Source organism: Trypanosoma conorhini, assembly GCF_003719485.1.
Source record: "Trypanosoma conorhini strain 025E chromosome Unknown Tco_14.4_contig_00084, whole genome shotgun sequence".
NCBI classification, from domain to species: Eukaryota; Euglenozoa; class Kinetoplastea; order Trypanosomatida; family Trypanosomatidae; genus Trypanosoma; species Trypanosoma conorhini.
In genome coordinates, this window is record NW_021704171.1 from 25,258 (window position 1) to 43,495 (window position 18,238).

Genomic DNA, 18,238 nt, shown 5'->3' on the forward strand with positions numbered 1-18,238 from the left:
TCTCCGGGGGGCCGCAGAAGGGCAACCATGTTGCAACTTACTTAACACTGAAGCGGATGCGCGCGCGAGCAGCGAATCTCAAACTGTGGCGCTAACCTCCGTGCAGACGACACTCGCGCGTCCGCGACCTCGCCTTTCAAGTCTCCCATGCAGCAGTGGTATAGAAAGGGAGCTACGGGCGTAAAAACGGAAGCTGCACCGTGTGCAGGAGTGGTAAAAAAAAACCTGTTTAACTAGAAAGTTATTCTTCTCTTCGGCGTTCTCATTATGTTGTGTTATATAGGAGGCGAAAAACAAAATAGACGTTTTCTTTTTACGGCTTAAAAAAAAGTTCATAGATTAAATAAATGCTTAATTAAAGCACCATACTGGTCGCTTGGATTTGACTCCTAATGGAGGTGGGTGGCAAACCCGACGCAAAGTCTACCCGCGCAGCGTCTGGGTCATGACACTCAGCGCCGTGGCGATTGCTCCACCAGTGAGGATTGAGATGCCGAGCATCGTCCCCGCCACGAAGCGCTGGCCGGTGGTCGTCAGCCCCTCCGACAGCGGCCCGAGGGTCAGCGTGAGGGCCCCAATGAAGCCGTTCGACAGGCCAAACAGCACCATCATGACGTAGTTAAAGGCGAAGGACGGGATGTAGTGATACGACGAGAGGATGAGGAGTGGGACGAATATGACGCGGACAAAGGACCCAACCACCACCGCCCAGCGCGGGGGCCACAAAAACTTCAGCGAGGGAGCAAAGCGCCCAATCACGTCCATATAATTGAAGATGGCAACGGCGACGGTGCCATACCAATAGTCGGAGGAATCCACGGAGACCACAATCGTTGGGAAGAGGTAAAGGGTAATGAAGAAATTGAAGGCACACGCAATCAGCATCGGGTACACGTGCTTCAACACGTAAAGGATGTTCGTATGCGCAAGGCGCTCATCTTCGGCTTGAGCATCACCATTGGCGTGAGCATCTCCCTCGGAGTGAGCATCTTCATCGGCGTGCGACTCCTCCCGTGCAGACTTCATCTCAACTTCAGAGGGTGCGTCCGCCTTCGCTTCCGCCGCTGTCTCTGCTCCTTCATTTTCAGGTTCATGCGCGGCGCCGCTCAGGGAATCGGTGTAACGCCGAGCATACGGGACCCACTGAATCAGAATTAACATGATGAACGTGACGCAATGGATGGCCACCACCAACCCGTAGAAAATCTTGGACTGCGTGCGAATCCCATCGTAGTTTTCAGGGAGAGCTGCCTTCACAACGAGCTGCAAGGTGGACGTCAAGGCACCGGCCACGCCTATGCCACCCATTAACGTTACCATAAAGCGAGGGGGAAACGCACCGAATAGGCCGTATGTCGTCGACTCAAAGACTGATTTCCCCATTGCTGAGGTGAAAGCAGCAACCACAATCGTGACGATGGCGCCTGTCTCCGTCGAGCCCGCAGCTGGCACCGCCATCAGAATGACAATCTCAGCCCACAAGATGCACAGCGCCGACAACATACGCACCCGTAGCGGGATACGCCGGAATGCTTTGCTTAGAGTTAGCGGCTCCACGACGAGAGATGTGACCAAAACAATCATAGTGTAATACGTCAGGGAATTGTCCCAGAAGTTTTTGTTCGTTGCCTCCGCGTCGGGGTCCTGCATCACGTACTGGTAGTAATTCATGACGTACAACGGTGCAGAGAAAATGGCATTAATGGGTAGCATCATGGACACGCCGCAAACGAAGGCCGTGGCATAGGTGTAGGCCTTTCCAAAGCTCTCGGACTCAAAGCCCATTGCTCCCTTTTGCTCTTCTTCAACGTTAGCTGCCCAGCAAGCGAGAATTTGAGCCACAACGAAAATAGTAAAGAAAAGAAAAATATATATATATATATGGGAGTAGAAAAAAAAAGGAAAGGCCAAGATGTAGAAGGAAAAGTCTACATGGGATACACAGCAAATAACAAACGCTCCCAGATCTTTTACCCATAAGAGGCATGGGCGCCGAAAGCGAGGAAGCAAACAAGAATATATATATGTACGCGCACACAGATATATTACTCTCCGGCCTGCTGCAAAAGTGCCGCTCCGGCCGCAGCGCCCTTCACTCCCACCCAAGACCTTGATGCAGTGAAAAATACTCTCCGCCTCATGCTCGTTTGGCTTCGTGTGCGTTCGCCCGCCACTAGTTCTTAGTGGTCGGCTTTAGAATACCCTCTTCTACCATCGCCGGTACTTCAACAGACAACCACGGCCCCAGGCCCAGCGCAAGCGCGTGGCTGATGCCAAAGTAAGGGACATTCCGTGCCCACAGCGGGAAGAAGTGCGTCGTCATGCAAATTTTGCCCCCGCGGTACATTTTAACCGTTTTGCCCTCCAGCTCGGGCAGGGCAATCTCCGGCGGGGCCTGCGGATACGCCACGGCGAGGTCAAAACTCACCTTGAACTCGTACTTCTCGTTTTTGTAGTAGGTCCAGCAGGTGCCGTACCACCGGGTGCCGGCCTCATTGCTCTCCAGCTGAAACCAGTGATTGTCACTCGCCTTGTTGTTCTCCACGTACTGGATGAGGGACGCGTACTCCTCCTTCAGGCGCTGCGTCCACTTCTCGCCGTCGCGCGGGCCCGCCTTGGTCTTCAGCAGCGGGATGCGAGAGACACTCTCCTTCACCGCGGGCTCCATCGCAGCTCCTCCGTCGTCGCTGCTCTTCTCCGCCACAGCCGTTTTTCCTTTGGCCTCCAGCACGTGTGTGTGTGTGTGTGTGTGGGTCAATCCCACGCGCTCGTGCACCGCCACTCCCCTCCGACGTGCGGAAAGGAGGAAGAGGAAGAGAAAACAAACCAGCAAACAAAGACGATGGAAATAAAGAAGCGGAGCAAACCAGACTGAGCCCACGCACGCACAAAAAGGAGCCTGGGGAGAGGCACGAAAATAAAAAAAACAAAAAAATAAAAAGGGAGAGGATGGTAAAGAAGAATGAAAGCACAGCGGCAGTTGCGCCACGGTCACAGCGGTCGCGAACAGCCCCGCTCCGCCCCTATGAGCGCCCACAATTTTTCAGAGTTTTTTTGTTTTGTTTTTTCTCTCTTTTTTTTCCCCCTTCCCCGACGGCTCCTGCGCCTGCACCCCCTCCAGAAAGGAGCGGAGGGGGTCGCAGAGGCAGGAGGCAAACAGGAACGGGTAATAATAGCAAGAAGGAGGGACACCTGCCGAAAAAGAGGCGCCGCCTGAATAATATATATATATATGTGTATATTATAATATCACCCGCATTAGTGCTATTATTCGTCATCAGCATGCGCGGGCCACTCCCAGCTTGCCAGGACTTCCGAGTCTCGGCCTCCTCACTCACTCACTCTCTCTCTATGTATATACACATATATACATATAAATACATACACACACACTATATATATATATATATTCCACACTAAAGACGGCAATTTCACTTTTGTTGTTGTTGTTGTTGCAGTAATGCAGTGGCATATCTTTTGTTACTGTGACACTGCCCGCCTCCCCGTTTCGCGGGCCGCGTGCTCGGCCGCCGCGACGGCGGCCGTCAAGACAACAACAAAGCAACAACTCTGCTGCGTCCCCACGCCCACAGCCGCCGCCCACATCACATAAAGCGCTTAAACTTGAACCACCCACCAAGGCCGCCCCCCAAAGCCACCATCATCGCAATACAGTACTTATGACCATTTTTGTCTTCTATCAGTGGCAGGTGGGCAAAGTTCATGCCGTAGATGGACGCCACAAAGCTAAGTGGAATAAAGAAGGCGCTGAACATGGTCAACACCCGCATGAGTTCATTGAGTTGATAGGAAGAAAGCTGGAAAAGAAGCTGCAGCCCCGAATCCGCGCTGTTGAGCAGCTCTTCGGACAAGGACCGTACGTGGGCGATATCCTGCTGCACATCCTGAAACTGCACGTCGTTGGGCATGACGGGAAGAGCACCACACACTTGACTGTAGGCGTCACCAATGAGGCTCAGTGTTCGAGTGTACACGGATGCACGACGCTTGATGTGATAGATCTGGCGCGCCAGCGTGGATCGCTGGCGTTCCGAGGAGAAGAGGCTTCCCTCGTACCCGTCAAACTCTACAATGCAGCGGGCGAGGGCGGTGTTAAACGTGTCCACAGCCTCCTTCACAAGAAGACTCAGAAGGAAGGCCTTATCGCGCTCTTTCATTAGTTGTGTCCAATTCCGTTTAATCTTCTCCACGAAGACGCAATGCAGGCGGTGTATCGTGATCACCCGCTTGTTGGTCACAAAGATGGTGAGGCGGTTGGTAAGATCCTGAAAGCCGTCCATGGAGGCCTTCGCCGCATCCTCTGCGTAGCGGACCACCAGACAGTGACACCCACGCATCACGGTTGTCTGCGGCAGCAGCATCGGCTCCAGCGCGTCGCTGACGAGCGTCTCGTGTGTGCCGAGGTCAATCAACACCTCCGACAGGGCGCCGCGGTACTCGTCGAGGGAGGCCGTCGGGTGCGCCGTGATGTCCACCCAACTCCAGGCCGAATCCGGGCAGGAGAGAAATGACAACAGCAGCTTGGACGACATACGACGAAGCCCAACGGCCTCTTTTGCCGCCGCCGCCGAAGCGGCGGAGAAACTCATGCGGAGCCCATCGCTATCCGTGCCGGCCTTTGCAAAGGCGCCACCCATTGTGGCCATTAAAACTGCCTTGATGCGGTGGTTGCGCCGCGCCTCGTACTCGCAAAAAGCCGAGGGCAGAGCTTCATCCAGCGACAAAGCTGCTGCTGGCACCTGAGACTGCGTGGTGTCTGTGGCGGTACTCGCTGCCGTCTCCCCGTGCCCGCTGCGCGCGGGCGCAGGTGCGCTTTGCGGCGTGTGTGCTGCGCCGTCCTCCGCACCGATCACGCGGCGCAACTCCGCCGATGCCTCTCCCGCCTCCTCACTGGACGCCGAGGCCGCCGCCGGTTTCGATGCGGTCGGCCCGACGCCGTCAATTTGCTCCTCCTCCCTCGTGAGTCCAGGAAAGAACCACCGCGACACACGATGCCTCGGCGGTGGGGTGCGTGAAGATGCCACGGCGCCCTCGTCACCGCTCGACGGCGAAGGGAAGGAAGAAGAGGCGGCGGCGGGTGCCGACGCCGTAAAAAGTGTGCTGAAGCCATCGGCGTGTGTCTCGAAGGAGTTTTGCCCTTGGCACGGATGGCCGCAGCCCCCTGCCAGGCGCGTGTGCATGGAGGCCGCCGGCGTGCGCAGCGGAGGATGACCCCGTCCTGGTCGAAGGGCCTGCGCGGCGCCGCCGCTGCCACCCCGCGGCACTAATGGGCAAACAAATGCCCGCCGCGACAACACGCAGCCCCGCAGAACTGCCGGTGGTGTCGGCATTTATTTGACTGGGACGACAGTTCCCGACTTCCCCGTTGTGCGCCTGCACGCACGCGAGTGGGTGTGTGTAGAGGGGCACAACTCAACGAATGCAACACAGAGAGAGAGAGAGAGAAAGGAAGGGAACACAATGCAGAAGAGCGCGCACGTACACGCGCAGTTATGCAGATAAGCTTGGAGGCAGCCAGCAACACGACACTCCCCCTTGCTATCCCGGGGTGCAGAAGTAACAGTATCCGCCTCTTCATCCTCTTGGTTGCTTTTCCCTCGCAGACGCATTGACCGTCGCCGGTGACACCACACGCCACCGCAACACCCCCTCCCCCACCTCCAGCAGCCCAAACAACGGGCCGACCGTCGCAAAAACAGACGTGCGCCTAAGCAGCCTTACCAGAGACTGGCGCAACCGCAGCCTTCTCCAGCGCCTCGTCGAGAGGGCCTCGTTTAGTGCCGTAGAAGTCATCCAGATTCGGCGACATGGGGCGGTAGAAAAACTTGACAGGCTCAGGTAGAATGTCACTCTGCCGCTGCATAATCTTGTTCACGTTAAGCTTGACACGTTCGTAACCGTGATCGCGCCACACGGGCTCCACCCGCACCATGTACTCACACAGGCGCGCCGCTATGATTTCCACCACAAGCGACTTGAGGCATATTTCCCCAAGCAGCATCAAATGCGGTGGAAAGGTCTGACCGGCGGGGTGTTCTTCGCCTGGTAGTGTCAGCCACCGGAGCTGGCCCAACAGTTGCCGAACAAAGACCGCTTTCCTTGAGAAGGCCTCCTCCTCCATGTCAGCTGCACTACGACTGCTTGTCCCTGCCGCCGCATTGCGTTGTTGCCGCGGCGGTTGCGGGGGAGTTTCCGCCGCCTGCTGCACGAAGCCGTGCGAAGCAGACGAGTGCACCGCAATACCTCCCAGGCCCAATGCAGCGGGGGAGGTTGCCTTGTAATCCGCCTTCAAGGCGACCTTGTCCAGGGTGTAGAAGCCGCACAAGTCATAGACAGTCTCCATGTTGTACGCACACGTGACAAAGTCCACCAGGTTTGAGAAGTCTTGAATGTGGCCGTTGGGGTAGATGCGCATGAAGGGGCCGAGGATGTACCGGTGCAGCACCAAGGCACCCTGGTGGTCCATCCCACGCAGACCACCCTGCATTCGGTGCAAATAGGTATCTCGGGGCTCGCCAAAATGAAGCATCTTTTCCTCCCCTAGTGTGACAAGCATGGCGTAGAGCTCATTGCGGTGCTCGCGCTCGTAGCCGCCGTAGTACCTTTGGTACGCCTCCACCGGGAGCCCCAACTCATCCACAAAGACGGCGAGAAGCTCCTCCGGGTTCCAACGGCGTGGAAACTCCATCATCTGCGTGTAGTGCAAGTCCAGCAAGGCGTGATCCTTGCGCCCGTGGTGGTTGACCCAGAGCGCCACGGGTTCCTTGCAGAGGTCGCACCACTCCGGGTTGCGGAACACCCAGTTGCGCTTCTGCACAAACCCATTGACGATCGACCAGATCGGGACGTGGCCGCCCTCCGTCGCGTAGGGCGAGGGGATGTTCGCCGAACCAACGGGGGGGTTTTGCACGGCCTGCTGGAGCCGGCGCAGTGTCCTCTGGTGCATCCGCAGAAGTCACCGCGGTGCCCGTCGTTCTCGCTTCGCTTCGGCTTCCTTCGCCGCGTTTCCCGCGCCGCTTTGGTCCCTCGCACTCCCCCGCGCCGCCTCTACGCACCGCCGGGGAGGCCTGCCGCCCGAGCTCACTTTCCCCACCTCGCACCTGCAGACATGTGTGTGTGTGTGTGTGTGTGTGTGTGTGTGTGTGTGGTGGGGCGGCGCGCGCACACGTCGATCCACCGCGGCGGGCGAGCATTGCAGCGGATCACAAGAAAAAAAAAAGGGTGGAATCATCAGCAGCAAGCAGAAAAATAAAAGGGTGGCGGTCATGAGGGGATGAAAAGGAGGAGGAAAAGCATTGCACCTGATATTCAGCACCCACGCGGCTCCGCAGCGGCGGAGCCGTCGCCCCGGCACTCCAACCGCACAGCGAAGGCAAGTGCAGAGAGACATTACAAAAGGAAGACACGCACATGCACACGCACACAGTTTCCCTCTCTCTCTCTCTCCCCTTCTGTAATGTATTTGTGCGTGTGCGTGTATGCGCAAGACACGTTAATGGCATGAGAGCACTGTACATCGGAAAGCAACTATTTTTTTTCATTTTTTTTCATTTTTATTTTTCCTTTAGGCTCCCACAGCCCGGAGGACGTTGATGATACATTTTCGCTTGCCTTTTTTCAATGCTTTGCGTCGCTTGAGAACAATTCGCCATCGTCGCTGAATCACAATGGCGCAGAGGTCGATGTAGCGGTCCACCACACAGTGCAGACTGGCACGGGCCCGCAACAAGCACTGCACCATAACCACCGCCTCCAACTGCTTGCGGCGCACCTCCTCGTTGATCCCAAACCGCATTGGATTGCGACGGTAAATACCCTTCATGATCACAGCGGCCACGTCAGGTGGAACCGGCTGCGCCTCTGAAGGAATGGACTTACCCATGACTGAGAAGGACAGCAAAAAACTGCTGGCGAGGTTGGCAATGTGTGAGTTGGCCGGGCCAGCAGCGTTGCCGTCAAGTAGCTCAGCTCGACGGTGCAAGAACAGATGCTCTTCACGCACCTTTTGCAGTTGCTTAGCGAACCACTGCCGCAGCCGGTACCCCCGCGCGCAGCGTTGCAGCAGCAACGCGGCATCCAACTTCACTCTCTGTCGCTGCTGAAGCTCCTCCTCTTTCTGCAGCTGCAATTTCTCCTGCTCGGCGTGCTGCACCGCCTCGGCGACTTGGCGTTTACGCCGTACTTCCTGCAGCTTGGAGAGCTTCACCTGCTCCAGCGGTGTCATGAAGTCGCCCCAACGCCGAGCCTCTGCCGTGCGAGCCTCCCAAGCGGCAACGACGTCGCCCGACACCCTCTCCGGTGGAAGCGGAAAGACACTCGAGCAAAAAGACATGCCCTGTGAGAGGTCCAGGGCGGCCGTCTTCTCGGTGATGCTTCTGGTGCGGCCTGCAACTTCGACGCGCGGTTGCAGGCCAGACCGGTCGACACCAAACGCCTCACCAAAGGCCAACCTGCCGGTCGCGTAATTCATGTAGGTGCGCGTTTCCATTTCCCAACGCTTAATCGCCCTGTGCAAGTGATCCCGAAAGGCCCGCAGAATCACTCTGCTTGCTATTTTCTCCTGAATCCGGCGGAGCCGCGCACAACGCGCCGAGGACTGCTCAAAGCGCTTTGAAACAGGTATAAGGTACAGCTTGTACGCACAGGAGGCTGCCGGGGAGAGAGACAGTTGCATCCGGCGATGATGGTCGAAGGAGTCAGACTCATCCCCCAGTGGGGAGAAGGACAGGCTGTTCTTGTGCGGCGCCATGACAGGCGCACCGCATGGCGCAATCCGCCACCCGCGAGGCCCCAGCCCAACTGTGTTTCCCGCATCGTCGGAGCCCGTATCCTCCGAGTACATGGCCTCGTTTGCAACCCGCTGATCCATCTGGTAGCCAAGGCGCAGCAGCATCGTTGACGTCTGCCGACGCGACAACCAGCGACGGACGTATCGCTGAATGATAATGGCACTGTTCCCACGCAGAACTGTGCTGCTCAAATACTCTTCCACGGCGACGGCCCGACGGTAGCGCTCACGTCTGGCCAAAAACCGCCGACACGCGCACTGCAGCCGAACGGTCGCCAAGTGAAATGGAAGGCCCATCCCAAGCGTAGCGTCTTCCATGACCCAGTTGGAGCAGCGGTGAATCTCCTCCAAGGAGAGAGGCATCGCCACCGCGTGGCCCCTCTCACTTTTCTGTCCAGCATGCGTGTCCACAGCCACCTTCCCACTCTGCCCCACAGCAAGAGACTTTGGTTTGGTTTCCAATGACGGGGTCTCTAACGCGGCGCTGGACCTCTTCTGGCGGCCCACGACACCCTCAGTGGCTTCGCGAGAAGCTCCCTGCGACGACACCGAGAGGCGTGGAGGCGGTGCGGCAGCGCCAAATTGCTTGAGCCGTTTCTCCTGTTCCACACGTGCCGCGGCTCGACGCGTCACCATCGCGTGTACCATAGGAAACGCCACGTGCGTTGACGAGTTCAGCCGTGCAAGCCGTAGCTCTTGCAGTGAGGGCAGCACATCAATGCAGGCTGGCAGTGTGCAGTTAATTGATGACGGGCCACTGTAGGTGAGCTCGCCAAAGCCAGGGGAAAGCGCTTCGTCCCGACCCCGAGCCTCACCTGTGGCCATGGCTGGTTCACCTTGCCCACGGGATGCCGAGCCTAATTCAAATGGCCGCGAAGTGGTGGGCTCCAACTCAGCTGTTTTGAAGACAGACTCCGATGAAGGCGCCGCCATCTTGTCAGGGGCAGCTGCTTCCTCCAACGCCGTCGCAGCTGCGTTAGCCGTGGGCAGTGGCAGGCAACCGGAGTTGACGGCACCACTGGCGTTTAAGAAGCTTTTCGAGTCCAGCGCGTCCGTGACCGAAAGCAGATAGGACTCGGAGACGGAGGAGCCAGCTGTCACAGAGCTATCCAACGCCGCGGCGTGATTTCGTCGTCGCGCCTTCCACACGGCTGGGTCCTCCAGCAGCACAACCTGCTCGTGAGGCTTGAAGATGTCAATTTGATCTCTCACCTTGCGACGCATGGCCCGCATAGAGAGGCGAAGTTCACTACTCTTCTCCTTGTAGGTGTCGTATATCCCTTCCAACTTTTCTTTTGCCTCCAGCGAAAGGTGCGGATAGAAATCAGTTACCTTTAGCAAGTCCTTCCCGGTGGAGCGCGTAGGGGGACGGACCCCATCCTCTACCGCCTCGGCAGAGAGGTTCTGCGACACATTCGTGTCCCCCGAGACATTCATCTCATGACTCCGCTGGTCAGGGTGCCCAAGTGTCTTGGATGGGGACAAGATTGGAGATATGGGACGCCGCTGTCGCTTCGACGAGAACATCCTCCTACCCCTTGTGCTGCGAACAGAGAAGGAGCTCGTAGACGGGGTGCCAAGGCGCCAACTCCCTGGCAAGGCATCTCTCTCCCCTTTTTTTTCTGCTCCTCTTTTCCAGTTCCCCATACTGCTCCCATCGTGAATGGGGGACATTTGCTCCGGCCCCTCCTGCTGTGCCTGCTGCTCCCCCTTTAGCAGTTGCGGTTGTTGCAGGAAGAGGGACGAGGGCCCCGTCATCGCCTGCATCACGGCCACGGAACGCTGCTGCACCTCCGACGCCGCCTTGATCGCGATGGCCGCCTTCATGACGTGCGCGTCCACATTCCTCATGAAGCGATACTCCAACTCACCTGAGGGCAGCGGGGCGGTGCTCAGGCCCGCTGAGAGCGCTCGCACGTGGCTTCCAAGCACGGAGGTTTTGCACCGCCGCGGCGCCTTTTTAGGCGCCGGTGGGTTGCGCGCCGCGACCTCCAACTTCCCCAACTCTGGGTAACTTGGAACACCTGTGGAGGCCACGGGCTCGCCGCCGCGTGTGAGGTCTGCAAGCCAGTCCTTCTCCGCCGGCATCTCGACTCCCTGCGGCGGGGCCTCGTCGTCGTCGTGCCCCGCGTCAACCGTCGATGACGTCAAGGACGACGTCGCGCGTGAAAAGTGCCCGCGGTGCCTTGAGGGCGGGTCTGAGGGCCCGTCGACGCCCCCGGTCATGCGGGTGCGAAAAAATGGCCGAGTTTCTGTCACGAGGGGCGGCAAAACGGGTGGCACTTTCCAGCGATTGAGCCGCGTGCGGCGGCCAAACGAGATGCCGCGTTCCGGTGGGGTGGGCGGCCGCCGTTCCCCCGCCACGGCGGTGCCGCCCCGCGCCCCCTCTTCGTCGCTGGGGCGAAGCAGCTTGTTCATGTAGTACTGCGTATCCCGACCCTTCGTCTTCGTGCGGGCCTCCTCGTACTGCTTCTGCAGCTGTGAGGTGCGCACACGGAGGGAGTCCATCAGCAACAGGTCCTCCCCGGAGGCGCGGGAAATAACTTTCCGGCGACTCCCACCTCCAGCGCCGGCGCCTGCAAGCTTGCTACTGCTCACCCCGACATTCTGCTCCGCCAGGACATTTCGACAGAGGTCAAGGCAGCGGCGCAGCTCGGGAAAGCGGCCCTCTAACAACAATAGCTGCGCCACAACATGGGCGCCCTTCACCCAGTTGTATACGAGGTAGATGATGTCGTCGTCGCTCTTTGTGTCGTCGTCGTAGCACTGCTGCAGTTCCCGCAGCTGCAGCTTAATGGAATCCAACTCCATGGCCTAACAGGAAGCCGTCGCCAACGGAACGGAGGGACGCAGTCCGCGGCCAACTCCACGCTCGATGCGTTCCCTCCTTCTGTATAGGACCTTCAACAAAAAAAAACAACACACAGAAAAGAAGGGGAGGGGGGAAAGACTTTTTTTTCGTTTTAAGAAAAGCATATGCACAATCAAGGTCAATGCGCATGCAGACACACAGCACAGCGACGAGGGAGGAAACCTATCAGCAGAGATGCAGTTAGAGTGCCAACGATGGAGAGGGAGTAATAGTAAAAATAACAACAAAAAAAAAAGAGTGAGAGAGAAAAAAAAAAGGAAGCCAATGAACTCGTCACTAGCGCCATAACTTGTTTTACCATGTCTCCCAATGCATACATGCATGCATATTCACTGTGGCTGCTCCCTGCTTCTTCCGTTTCAGGACACACACGCACACACACTTGCATGTGTAAATAAATTAACAATACGTCAGTAGCACTGCGTTATTTCTCGCCCGAGCTTCTTTTTTTTTTCGGTTGTTTTCTTCCCTCTTTTTTTTTCTTTCCTGCACGTGCGGGGGAGGGAGGGGTGGCGGGGCTCGTCTTCTCCTGCTGAGTAATGCGCGCACGCCCAGCCACACCCACCGGCCGACAAACGAGACGGGGGGAGAAGTAAAATAATAATGAATAAGCCAACTGCGTGGAAAACACTCCCCTCCTCTCCTCCTCCTCGTCTTTTATGTAATTCTATGGGTAACTCCGGATTTTTTCCTTTTGTTTTCATGTTTTTTTTTTAACTTCTTCTTTTCTTCTTGGCGTTTCGCTTTCCGCCTTTTATTTTGGTTCCTGCTGTTCCGGCTCCGGCGGATTCACGGGGCGACGCTCTATGCTCTATTGTGCGTGCCCCTCCCCCAGCGACCCACAGACTACGCGTGGCCACCTGAAGCCGTGCACGCTTCACTTGAGAGCCCCGCGGCCCTTCTCCTGCACACCGCACCGTCTCATGTTCGCTGCGTTTTATCAGCAGGGCTTGGGTGGGTTGGATCGGGTTGGGGGGCAACAAAAGGGGCGGCGACCGCGAGACCTAAAAGAGGAACCACGGCAGCCGCGGAATGGCGCGCGCCACCTGCTGGGAAACGACATCCAACAGCATCTTCCGCACGCCCTTCGTCCGCGCCGCCCTCTTTGCGGCCTTGACGCGCGCCACCACCGCCGCCGCACTGTTGCCGCCGCCGCCGCCTCTGCCGCCGTCGAGCTGGGGTCGCTTACTCGGCGGCGGGGGGGCGTACTTCCGCACCTTCACCCGCATTGGGACCCCTCTGCCGCCGGCGGAAGGGGCCTTAGGCTCCTCCACCTCCAGCCGCGGCTGCTGCAGGGCCCGGTTCACGTCGCCCGTCGGCGGATGCACCCGCCGCTCCTTGAGAATGGACGCCACTGTAGTCTTCTCGTACTCCTCAAAGGCGCGGTCAAAGCGGTCGAGCTCGTCTAGCCAAAGCTGCACCGGCGTTGTCTTTTTGAGTTTCTCGATGCGCTTCTCGGTGTCTACGATCTTGCGGCCTAGTTGCTCGAGACTCGTCCTTGTGTAGAACGTGATGGGCTTGCGCAGCACGTAGTCGTAGGAGCCGTCCACGCGCACCATACCCAGCTTGCCGCAGGTCTTCACCAGACTCTCGTCCGTGGCATTGACAAAGTCAATTTTTCCACTGCGGAAGTGGTTCACAAACGTTAACGTCGACTTCTCCCGCGCGAGTTCGGCCTCGAGAATCCCCAAGTTGCGCTGTCGTCGTTTCTTGTACAGGTCCAGGCGGCGGTCGTAGTGCCACTGCAGCACAGGCGCCAGGTCACCCTCCAGAGGGGTGAGGACGCCGTTCGGGGAGAAGACGGTCCCATTGATGTAGACACGCTGCGTCAGCAGGAGCTCGCTCTCGCACTCCGCGTACGTCGTCACAGCACCTTTCGTGAGTTCCAGGTCAATGTCAACGTGGTTCGCGCCAGAGTAGTCGGCAATGCGCTGCACAACGTCCTTCGACGCGAGGTGCGAGATGTGGCCGCGGAAGGCCTCAATGCTAAGCGTCCACGGCACCTCCGTCACGTGCACACGGCCATCAACGTAGTATTGGTAACTTCCAGCCGCGATGAATTCCCCTTCCGGGCCTCGACGTACCTCGCCTTGGTAGCCAACGGCCCAAGGCACAAGCCGCCGTACGACAGCCTTGGCACTCTCACCACTAATCATGCTGCGCACAGCCGCCGAAACGTCGAGCGGGTGAAACGGGGGGATGTTGGAGGCGAACCCAAACCCAATACCAACACTCCCGTTGCACAGCAGCAGCGGAAGGATGGGAACGTAGTGGTTTGGCTCCACCCGCTGCCCCTCCTCCTCCACGTAGTCCAAGAGAGGCTCATCCTCGCTGGGGAACAGCATCCGTGCAAAACTGGAGAGTTTCGTGAAGATGTAGCGGGCTGCCGCGTGGTCGTTGCCAACCTGCTGACGCGAACCAAATTGACCCTCTGGAACGAGCAGGTTGATGTTGTTGCCGCCTGTAAAATTCTGGGCCATCTTAATAATCGTCTCCTGCAGGGACATCTCGCCGTGGTGAAAGGAAGAGGCCTCTGAGATGTACCCCGACAGCTGTGCCACCTTGGCAGCCTCATTACTAGAGCGACGCAAGAGAGCCCACAAAATTTTTCGCTGCGAAGGCTTTAATCCATCCACCGCGTGTGCCAGAGCACGGGCGTTGCCGGCAAGGGCAAAGTGCACCATTTCCTTGTGAACAAAATCGGGTACCGTGAGGGCCTTTTTGCTGCGGTCGATGTCCACCTCTCCGGTGTAGGCGTTTGCCTTGGTCATCCAATCCTTGCGCCACTCCACCTCCTGGGAGTCAAACACGCTGTCAAGTAAGTTGTGATCGTTACGCTCCACCAGCAGCCGCATGGTGTGTTTGTCCATGTCCTTAAAGTACTCCTTTCCCTCCGCAGTGGTGGAGGTGCCGAGACCCTTGTAGTACTTTGCAGTGTAGGGCACGTTTGCATGCGTCCTCTGCCACTTGTGAAACTCCTTCAGACTGAAGAAGGACTGGGTGGACTTGTCCCGCAGCCGCACCTTCACAATGGGCGTGGAAAAGATGGAGATGAAGCCTGGGTTGCGGATAAGCAGCGAGGGCCACAACGCCTCAAAGGCGTTGATGACAAGCCCCTTAATGTGCGACCCATCCGCGTCCTGGTCTGTCATGAGTAGTAGGCGCTGGTACCGCAGCTCGTCTGCCTCCTTGTAGATCTTCCCCAGCTCGAGTCCGAGGGCGCAGAAGAGTTCCTGCAACTCCTTACAGTTTTTAAGGCGTTTGAGGTTTTTATTGCGCACGTTTAACAGTTTACCACGCAGCGGGTAGACGCCGGTGTAGCGTTTCTGGTCACTCGTCAGGGAGTTCTGCGCGAGCGCCTTGGCGGAGTCTCCCTCTGTGACGATGAGGGTGCGAATGCATCTTGGGTCCCGCCGCGTCGTGGTGGCGTCCACTAACTTCGTGATGGAGGAGATGAGGGTCTTGCTGCTCATGCGACGCCCGGCGCCCATCTCCTTGTTCAGCTCCTGCGCGAGTTGCCCCGTCATGGTGTTGACGTGCGCCTCGAGAAACGGCATGCGCAGCAGAAACTCAACCAGTTCCTGCTTTGGCACGCGCGGCATCGTCGGCGAGGAGACGAGACGCGCCTTGCTTTGCGAGTCAAACTTCGGCTGCACCTGCACGAGAAACACGAGAAGGGTGAAGTGCCGCAGGACACGATTTGTGTCAATCACCTTGTTCTCCTTCTTCAGCGCCCGCTCAACAGTCTCCAGGGAGGACTGTAGAATATCCTGCGCGGCGTTGCAGTGGGTGCCGCCATTGTGCGTCACGACGCCGTTCACCACACTAAACACGCGGCGGGTGCCGGCAGTGAGGGAGGGCACAAACGCGATGGCGCCATTGCGGCTCTCGTACACAAACGGCGCCGGCGGCATCTCCCCACCTGAGATTGGGGCGCTGTACAGCACGGCGTAGTCGTGGAAGGACTTAAAGCCAAACGGGGTGCCATTGAGTGAGATTTCAATGCTTGGGAACATCGCGGCGAGGTCCATGACACGCTTGTGCAACACCCGCTTCATGTCATGTGAAATTTTATTCTCCCTCAAGCCGAATCGCTCGTAATCCGGCAGAAACTTCACACGCGTCACATTCTTCTCCTTTGCATCGCAGTTCGACACCCGCGGGGCCGTCGCTTTACGCATGTGGTCCTGCCAACTCATGTGAAACTCCTTCCCCCTCGTCCGGCAGAAGACGGAGAAGCGGTGGGACAAAATGTTTGTGAGTTTTGCGCCGTACCCGTGCCGTCCCGCGACGGTGGTTTGACTCGCATCGTCGTAGTTGGAGCTGGTGAGGAGGTGGCCAAAGACCATCTCCGGGATGTAGAGCTTGTGCTCCTTGCTGCGCACAATGGGAATGCCGGCGCCGTCGTTCTCGATGGTGATCTCCCCCGACTCCGTGATGTGCACGCGGATGTACGTCATCCGGGCGCCTTTGTTCGCGAGGTTGTCGGAGGCGTTGAGGAGAATCTCATCCACGATCTTCAGCAGGCCGTGGTTGAGCTTCAGCGTGTCCCACACCATCCGGCCCTTGTCGTGGTCGAAGACGAACATCGCGGTGGAGATCGTCTCAACGCTGCCGACGTACATCTCCGGCCGTATGAGGACATGGTCGATGGGGGTGAGTTTCTTGTACTTCGCCGCCTCCGTCATTTGCCCCGGCGCACGCAGACCCCCTCAACGCAAACACGCCGCCGCTTGCGAAACACACCACCCGACAGGCGGCAGCACCCAAGTCGTCTATGTGGGCACCAACAATCGCACTTCTGTCTATCTGTATGAACGCCGGTGGGGTTACTCGCCAGCCACCTGCGGGGACTCGTTGAGCTACTTTTTTTGTTTCTTTATTATTTTTTACTTTTGCTCTCGTTCTTCGTCCTATTGATGGCGTTATGTACGATGTTTGGTGGAGTAAATGAATTAAGGCCGATTAACACCAAAGGGAAAAGAGGACAGAGTCCCTTTGAATTTCCCGCCGCTTCGTGCGTGCGTGTGTGTGTGTGTGTGCGTGTGTGTGACGCAGCACACCTCCTCTGCTCTGCGCCTTTATGCGTGTAGCGGTGGGCCCGTCACCGGCCGCAGCGAAATCCCCTCCCACCGCCTCACAGCTCTCGGCGGTCGGCAGGCGCGCACACGGAGACAGGCACGGCGGGCGCGTGCGAGTGGGACGTGTGCGTGGGCGTCTGTCTGTGCGTGCACGTTGGCGAGTGCGGGTGCGTGGAGTCGGATGCCCACGCGCGCCGCCTTCTTTGAACCCTTCGCAGCGACGGCAGCGGAGGCGCACGGCCCAGCGAGGGAGACGAAAAAAGCAAAAAGAAAAAGAAGAAAAAAAAACACACACAGAGTGGACGTGAAGGCAGGCGTCGCTCCACGCCGTGCAGGCCACCAACGCGAGGAGCCGCAAGGGCGGGGCAAAACAACAACAACAACAACAAAACAGACCGACAAAAAAAAAAGCGCGAGACAACGACGAGCATCTTTTTTTTTTTTAAGTTTGTTGTTGCTGTTGTCTTTGGCGGTGGTGGTGGCGGTCCTCCTTCTCTCCCCTCACGCCGGCGCAGGGAGAGAAGCGGCAGAGACCAACCGCGGCGTCGCCCCCCGCCACCGCGCGGGGGTGGGCCGCAACTTGCAGCTGCGTGCGTCACGGCGACGTCAAGTGCGCCCCGCTCCCGCTCGCCGCCCCACACGCGGCGGTTGCCGCCGGTGGGTGGCGCGTAGAGGGCCACCCGGACACCGCGGCGCAATGCTTCGCCGCAAGCAACGCAATACTTCCCCCCCCCCCCGCCGCCGCCTCCTCTCTCTCTCTTCTTCTTCTTATTTACCCCATCACCGTCGCCCCGCAATAATCTTTACGGCGAGAACACGGAAAAGAAAAAGAAAAGAAAAAAAACAAAACGAACATAAACACACACGCATTGTCCCTCAGAGCTCATACAATCTCTCCTTGAGCGACTTGCAAGAGGAGAGAAACAGAGAGAATGAGAAAGCGAGAGAGAAAGAAAGAAGGAACGGAGGAGCAGCCACTGAGAGAATATATATTTATATATATATAAATATATATATGTGCGTATAAACTAGCGCAAACCAAACCACCTTCTCTTCGCAGTGAGGGGAATACCTACAGTGACACATTAAACAACTTCAAATCACTCGCCCTCTCTCTCTCTCTCCCCGCCACGACGTAGACGAGAGAGACGTTACGCACAGCAGACGTACAACAACAACAACAACAACAACAACAGCAGCAGCAACGAACACGTACCCACGGCCTCTCCGTTTCCTTCTTGCTTATTTTTTTTCTGTATGCATATATATGAATATACGTGCTGGGTGGTGGCGTGGGGGTTGTGTCCCGCCTTCATTACTCCTTCTTTCCTCCCCCCTTTATGGTCCCCAGGGACCTCCGCGCAATTGCCCCGCGCGCACGCGCAGAGGGAAGAGGGGGTGATAGAGCAAAGAAAACGGCGAAGGAAAAAGGGAGGCAGCAAAGAAAAAAAAAAAAAAAGGAGAGAGAGAAGGAAA

At 57.6% G+C, this 18,238-nt stretch overlaps 6 protein-coding genes across 6 annotated transcripts, besides 25 other annotated features; all 6 read right to left on the reverse strand.

The window, feature by feature from the left end:
- Positions 1-423: 423 nt before the first annotated feature.
- Positions 424-1,785, reverse strand: Tco025E_02218 (nucleobase transporter; the record flags this gene model as incomplete). Its single annotated transcript, XM_029369147.1, has 1 exon — positions 424-1,785. One exon carries the CDS (start codon positions 1,783-1,785, stop codon positions 424-426), a length of 1,362 nt encoding a protein of 453 aa, XP_029230741.1.
- A 388-nt stretch (positions 1,786-2,173) lies between these two features.
- Positions 2,174-2,668, reverse strand: Tco025E_02219 (ufm1-conjugating enzyme 1; the record flags this gene model as incomplete). Its single annotated transcript, XM_029369148.1, has 1 exon — positions 2,174-2,668. One exon carries the CDS (start codon positions 2,666-2,668, stop codon positions 2,174-2,176), a length of 495 nt encoding a protein of 164 aa, XP_029230742.1.
- Positions 2,669-2,731: 63 nt separating this feature from the next.
- Positions 2,732-2,755: a microsatellite.
- Positions 2,756-2,914: 159 nt separating this feature from the next.
- Positions 2,915-2,941: a microsatellite.
- A 108-nt stretch (positions 2,942-3,049) lies between these two features.
- Positions 3,050-3,081: a microsatellite.
- Positions 3,082-3,217: 136 nt separating this feature from the next.
- Positions 3,218-3,250: a microsatellite.
- A 76-nt stretch (positions 3,251-3,326) lies between these two features.
- Positions 3,327-3,351: a microsatellite.
- Positions 3,351-3,410: a microsatellite.
- Positions 3,411-3,437: 27 nt separating this feature from the next.
- Positions 3,438-3,455: a microsatellite.
- A 150-nt stretch (positions 3,456-3,605) lies between these two features.
- Tco025E_02220 (putative magnesium and cobalt transport protein) lies at positions 3,606-5,351 on the reverse strand (the record flags this gene model as incomplete). Its single annotated transcript, XM_029369149.1, has 1 exon — positions 3,606-5,351. The coding sequence occupies one exon, from the start codon at positions 5,349-5,351 to the stop codon at positions 3,606-3,608; it is 1,746 nt and encodes a 581-aa protein (XP_029230743.1).
- A 98-nt stretch (positions 5,352-5,449) lies between these two features.
- Positions 5,450-5,469: a microsatellite.
- A 259-nt stretch (positions 5,470-5,728) lies between these two features.
- Tco025E_02221 (uncharacterized protein) lies at positions 5,729-6,967 on the reverse strand (the record flags this gene model as incomplete). The annotated part of the gene is made up of 1 exon (XM_029369150.1): positions 5,729-6,967. The coding sequence occupies one exon, from the start codon at positions 6,965-6,967 to the stop codon at positions 5,729-5,731; it is 1,239 nt and encodes a 412-aa protein (XP_029230744.1).
- Positions 6,968-6,997: 30 nt separating this feature from the next.
- Positions 6,998-7,029: a microsatellite.
- Positions 7,030-7,130: 101 nt separating this feature from the next.
- Positions 7,131-7,168: a microsatellite.
- A 383-nt stretch (positions 7,169-7,551) lies between these two features.
- Positions 7,552-7,582: a microsatellite.
- A 3-nt stretch (positions 7,583-7,585) lies between these two features.
- Tco025E_02222 (uncharacterized protein) lies at positions 7,586-11,620 on the reverse strand (the record flags this gene model as incomplete). Its single annotated transcript, XM_029369151.1, has 1 exon — positions 7,586-11,620. The coding sequence occupies one exon, from the start codon at positions 11,618-11,620 to the stop codon at positions 7,586-7,588; it is 4,035 nt and encodes a 1,344-aa protein (XP_029230745.1).
- Positions 11,621-11,894: 274 nt separating this feature from the next.
- Positions 11,895-11,937: a sequence feature (GA-rich).
- Positions 11,938-12,122: 185 nt separating this feature from the next.
- Positions 12,123-12,166: a microsatellite.
- A 145-nt stretch (positions 12,167-12,311) lies between these two features.
- Positions 12,312-12,336: a microsatellite.
- Positions 12,337-12,628: 292 nt separating this feature from the next.
- Positions 12,629-12,655: a sequence feature (G-rich).
- Positions 12,656-12,685: 30 nt separating this feature from the next.
- Positions 12,686-16,369, reverse strand: Tco025E_02223 (topoisomerase; the record flags this gene model as incomplete). The annotated part of the gene is made up of 1 exon (XM_029369152.1): positions 12,686-16,369. The coding sequence occupies one exon, from the start codon at positions 16,367-16,369 to the stop codon at positions 12,686-12,688; it is 3,684 nt and encodes a 1,227-aa protein (XP_029230746.1).
- Positions 16,370-16,698: 329 nt separating this feature from the next.
- Positions 16,699-16,733: a microsatellite.
- A 131-nt stretch (positions 16,734-16,864) lies between these two features.
- Positions 16,865-16,934: a microsatellite.
- An 84-nt stretch (positions 16,935-17,018) lies between these two features.
- Positions 17,019-17,050: a sequence feature (A-rich).
- Positions 17,051-17,128: 78 nt separating this feature from the next.
- Positions 17,129-17,170: a microsatellite.
- A 403-nt stretch (positions 17,171-17,573) lies between these two features.
- Positions 17,574-17,621: a sequence feature (A-rich).
- Positions 17,622-17,673: 52 nt separating this feature from the next.
- Positions 17,674-17,725: a sequence feature (GA-rich).
- A 22-nt stretch (positions 17,726-17,747) lies between these two features.
- Positions 17,748-17,779: a microsatellite.
- An 83-nt stretch (positions 17,780-17,862) lies between these two features.
- Positions 17,863-17,886: a microsatellite.
- Positions 17,887-17,930: 44 nt separating this feature from the next.
- Positions 17,931-17,957: a microsatellite.
- Positions 17,958-18,202: 245 nt separating this feature from the next.
- Positions 18,203-18,221: a microsatellite.
- Positions 18,222-18,238: the final 17 nt, after the last annotated feature.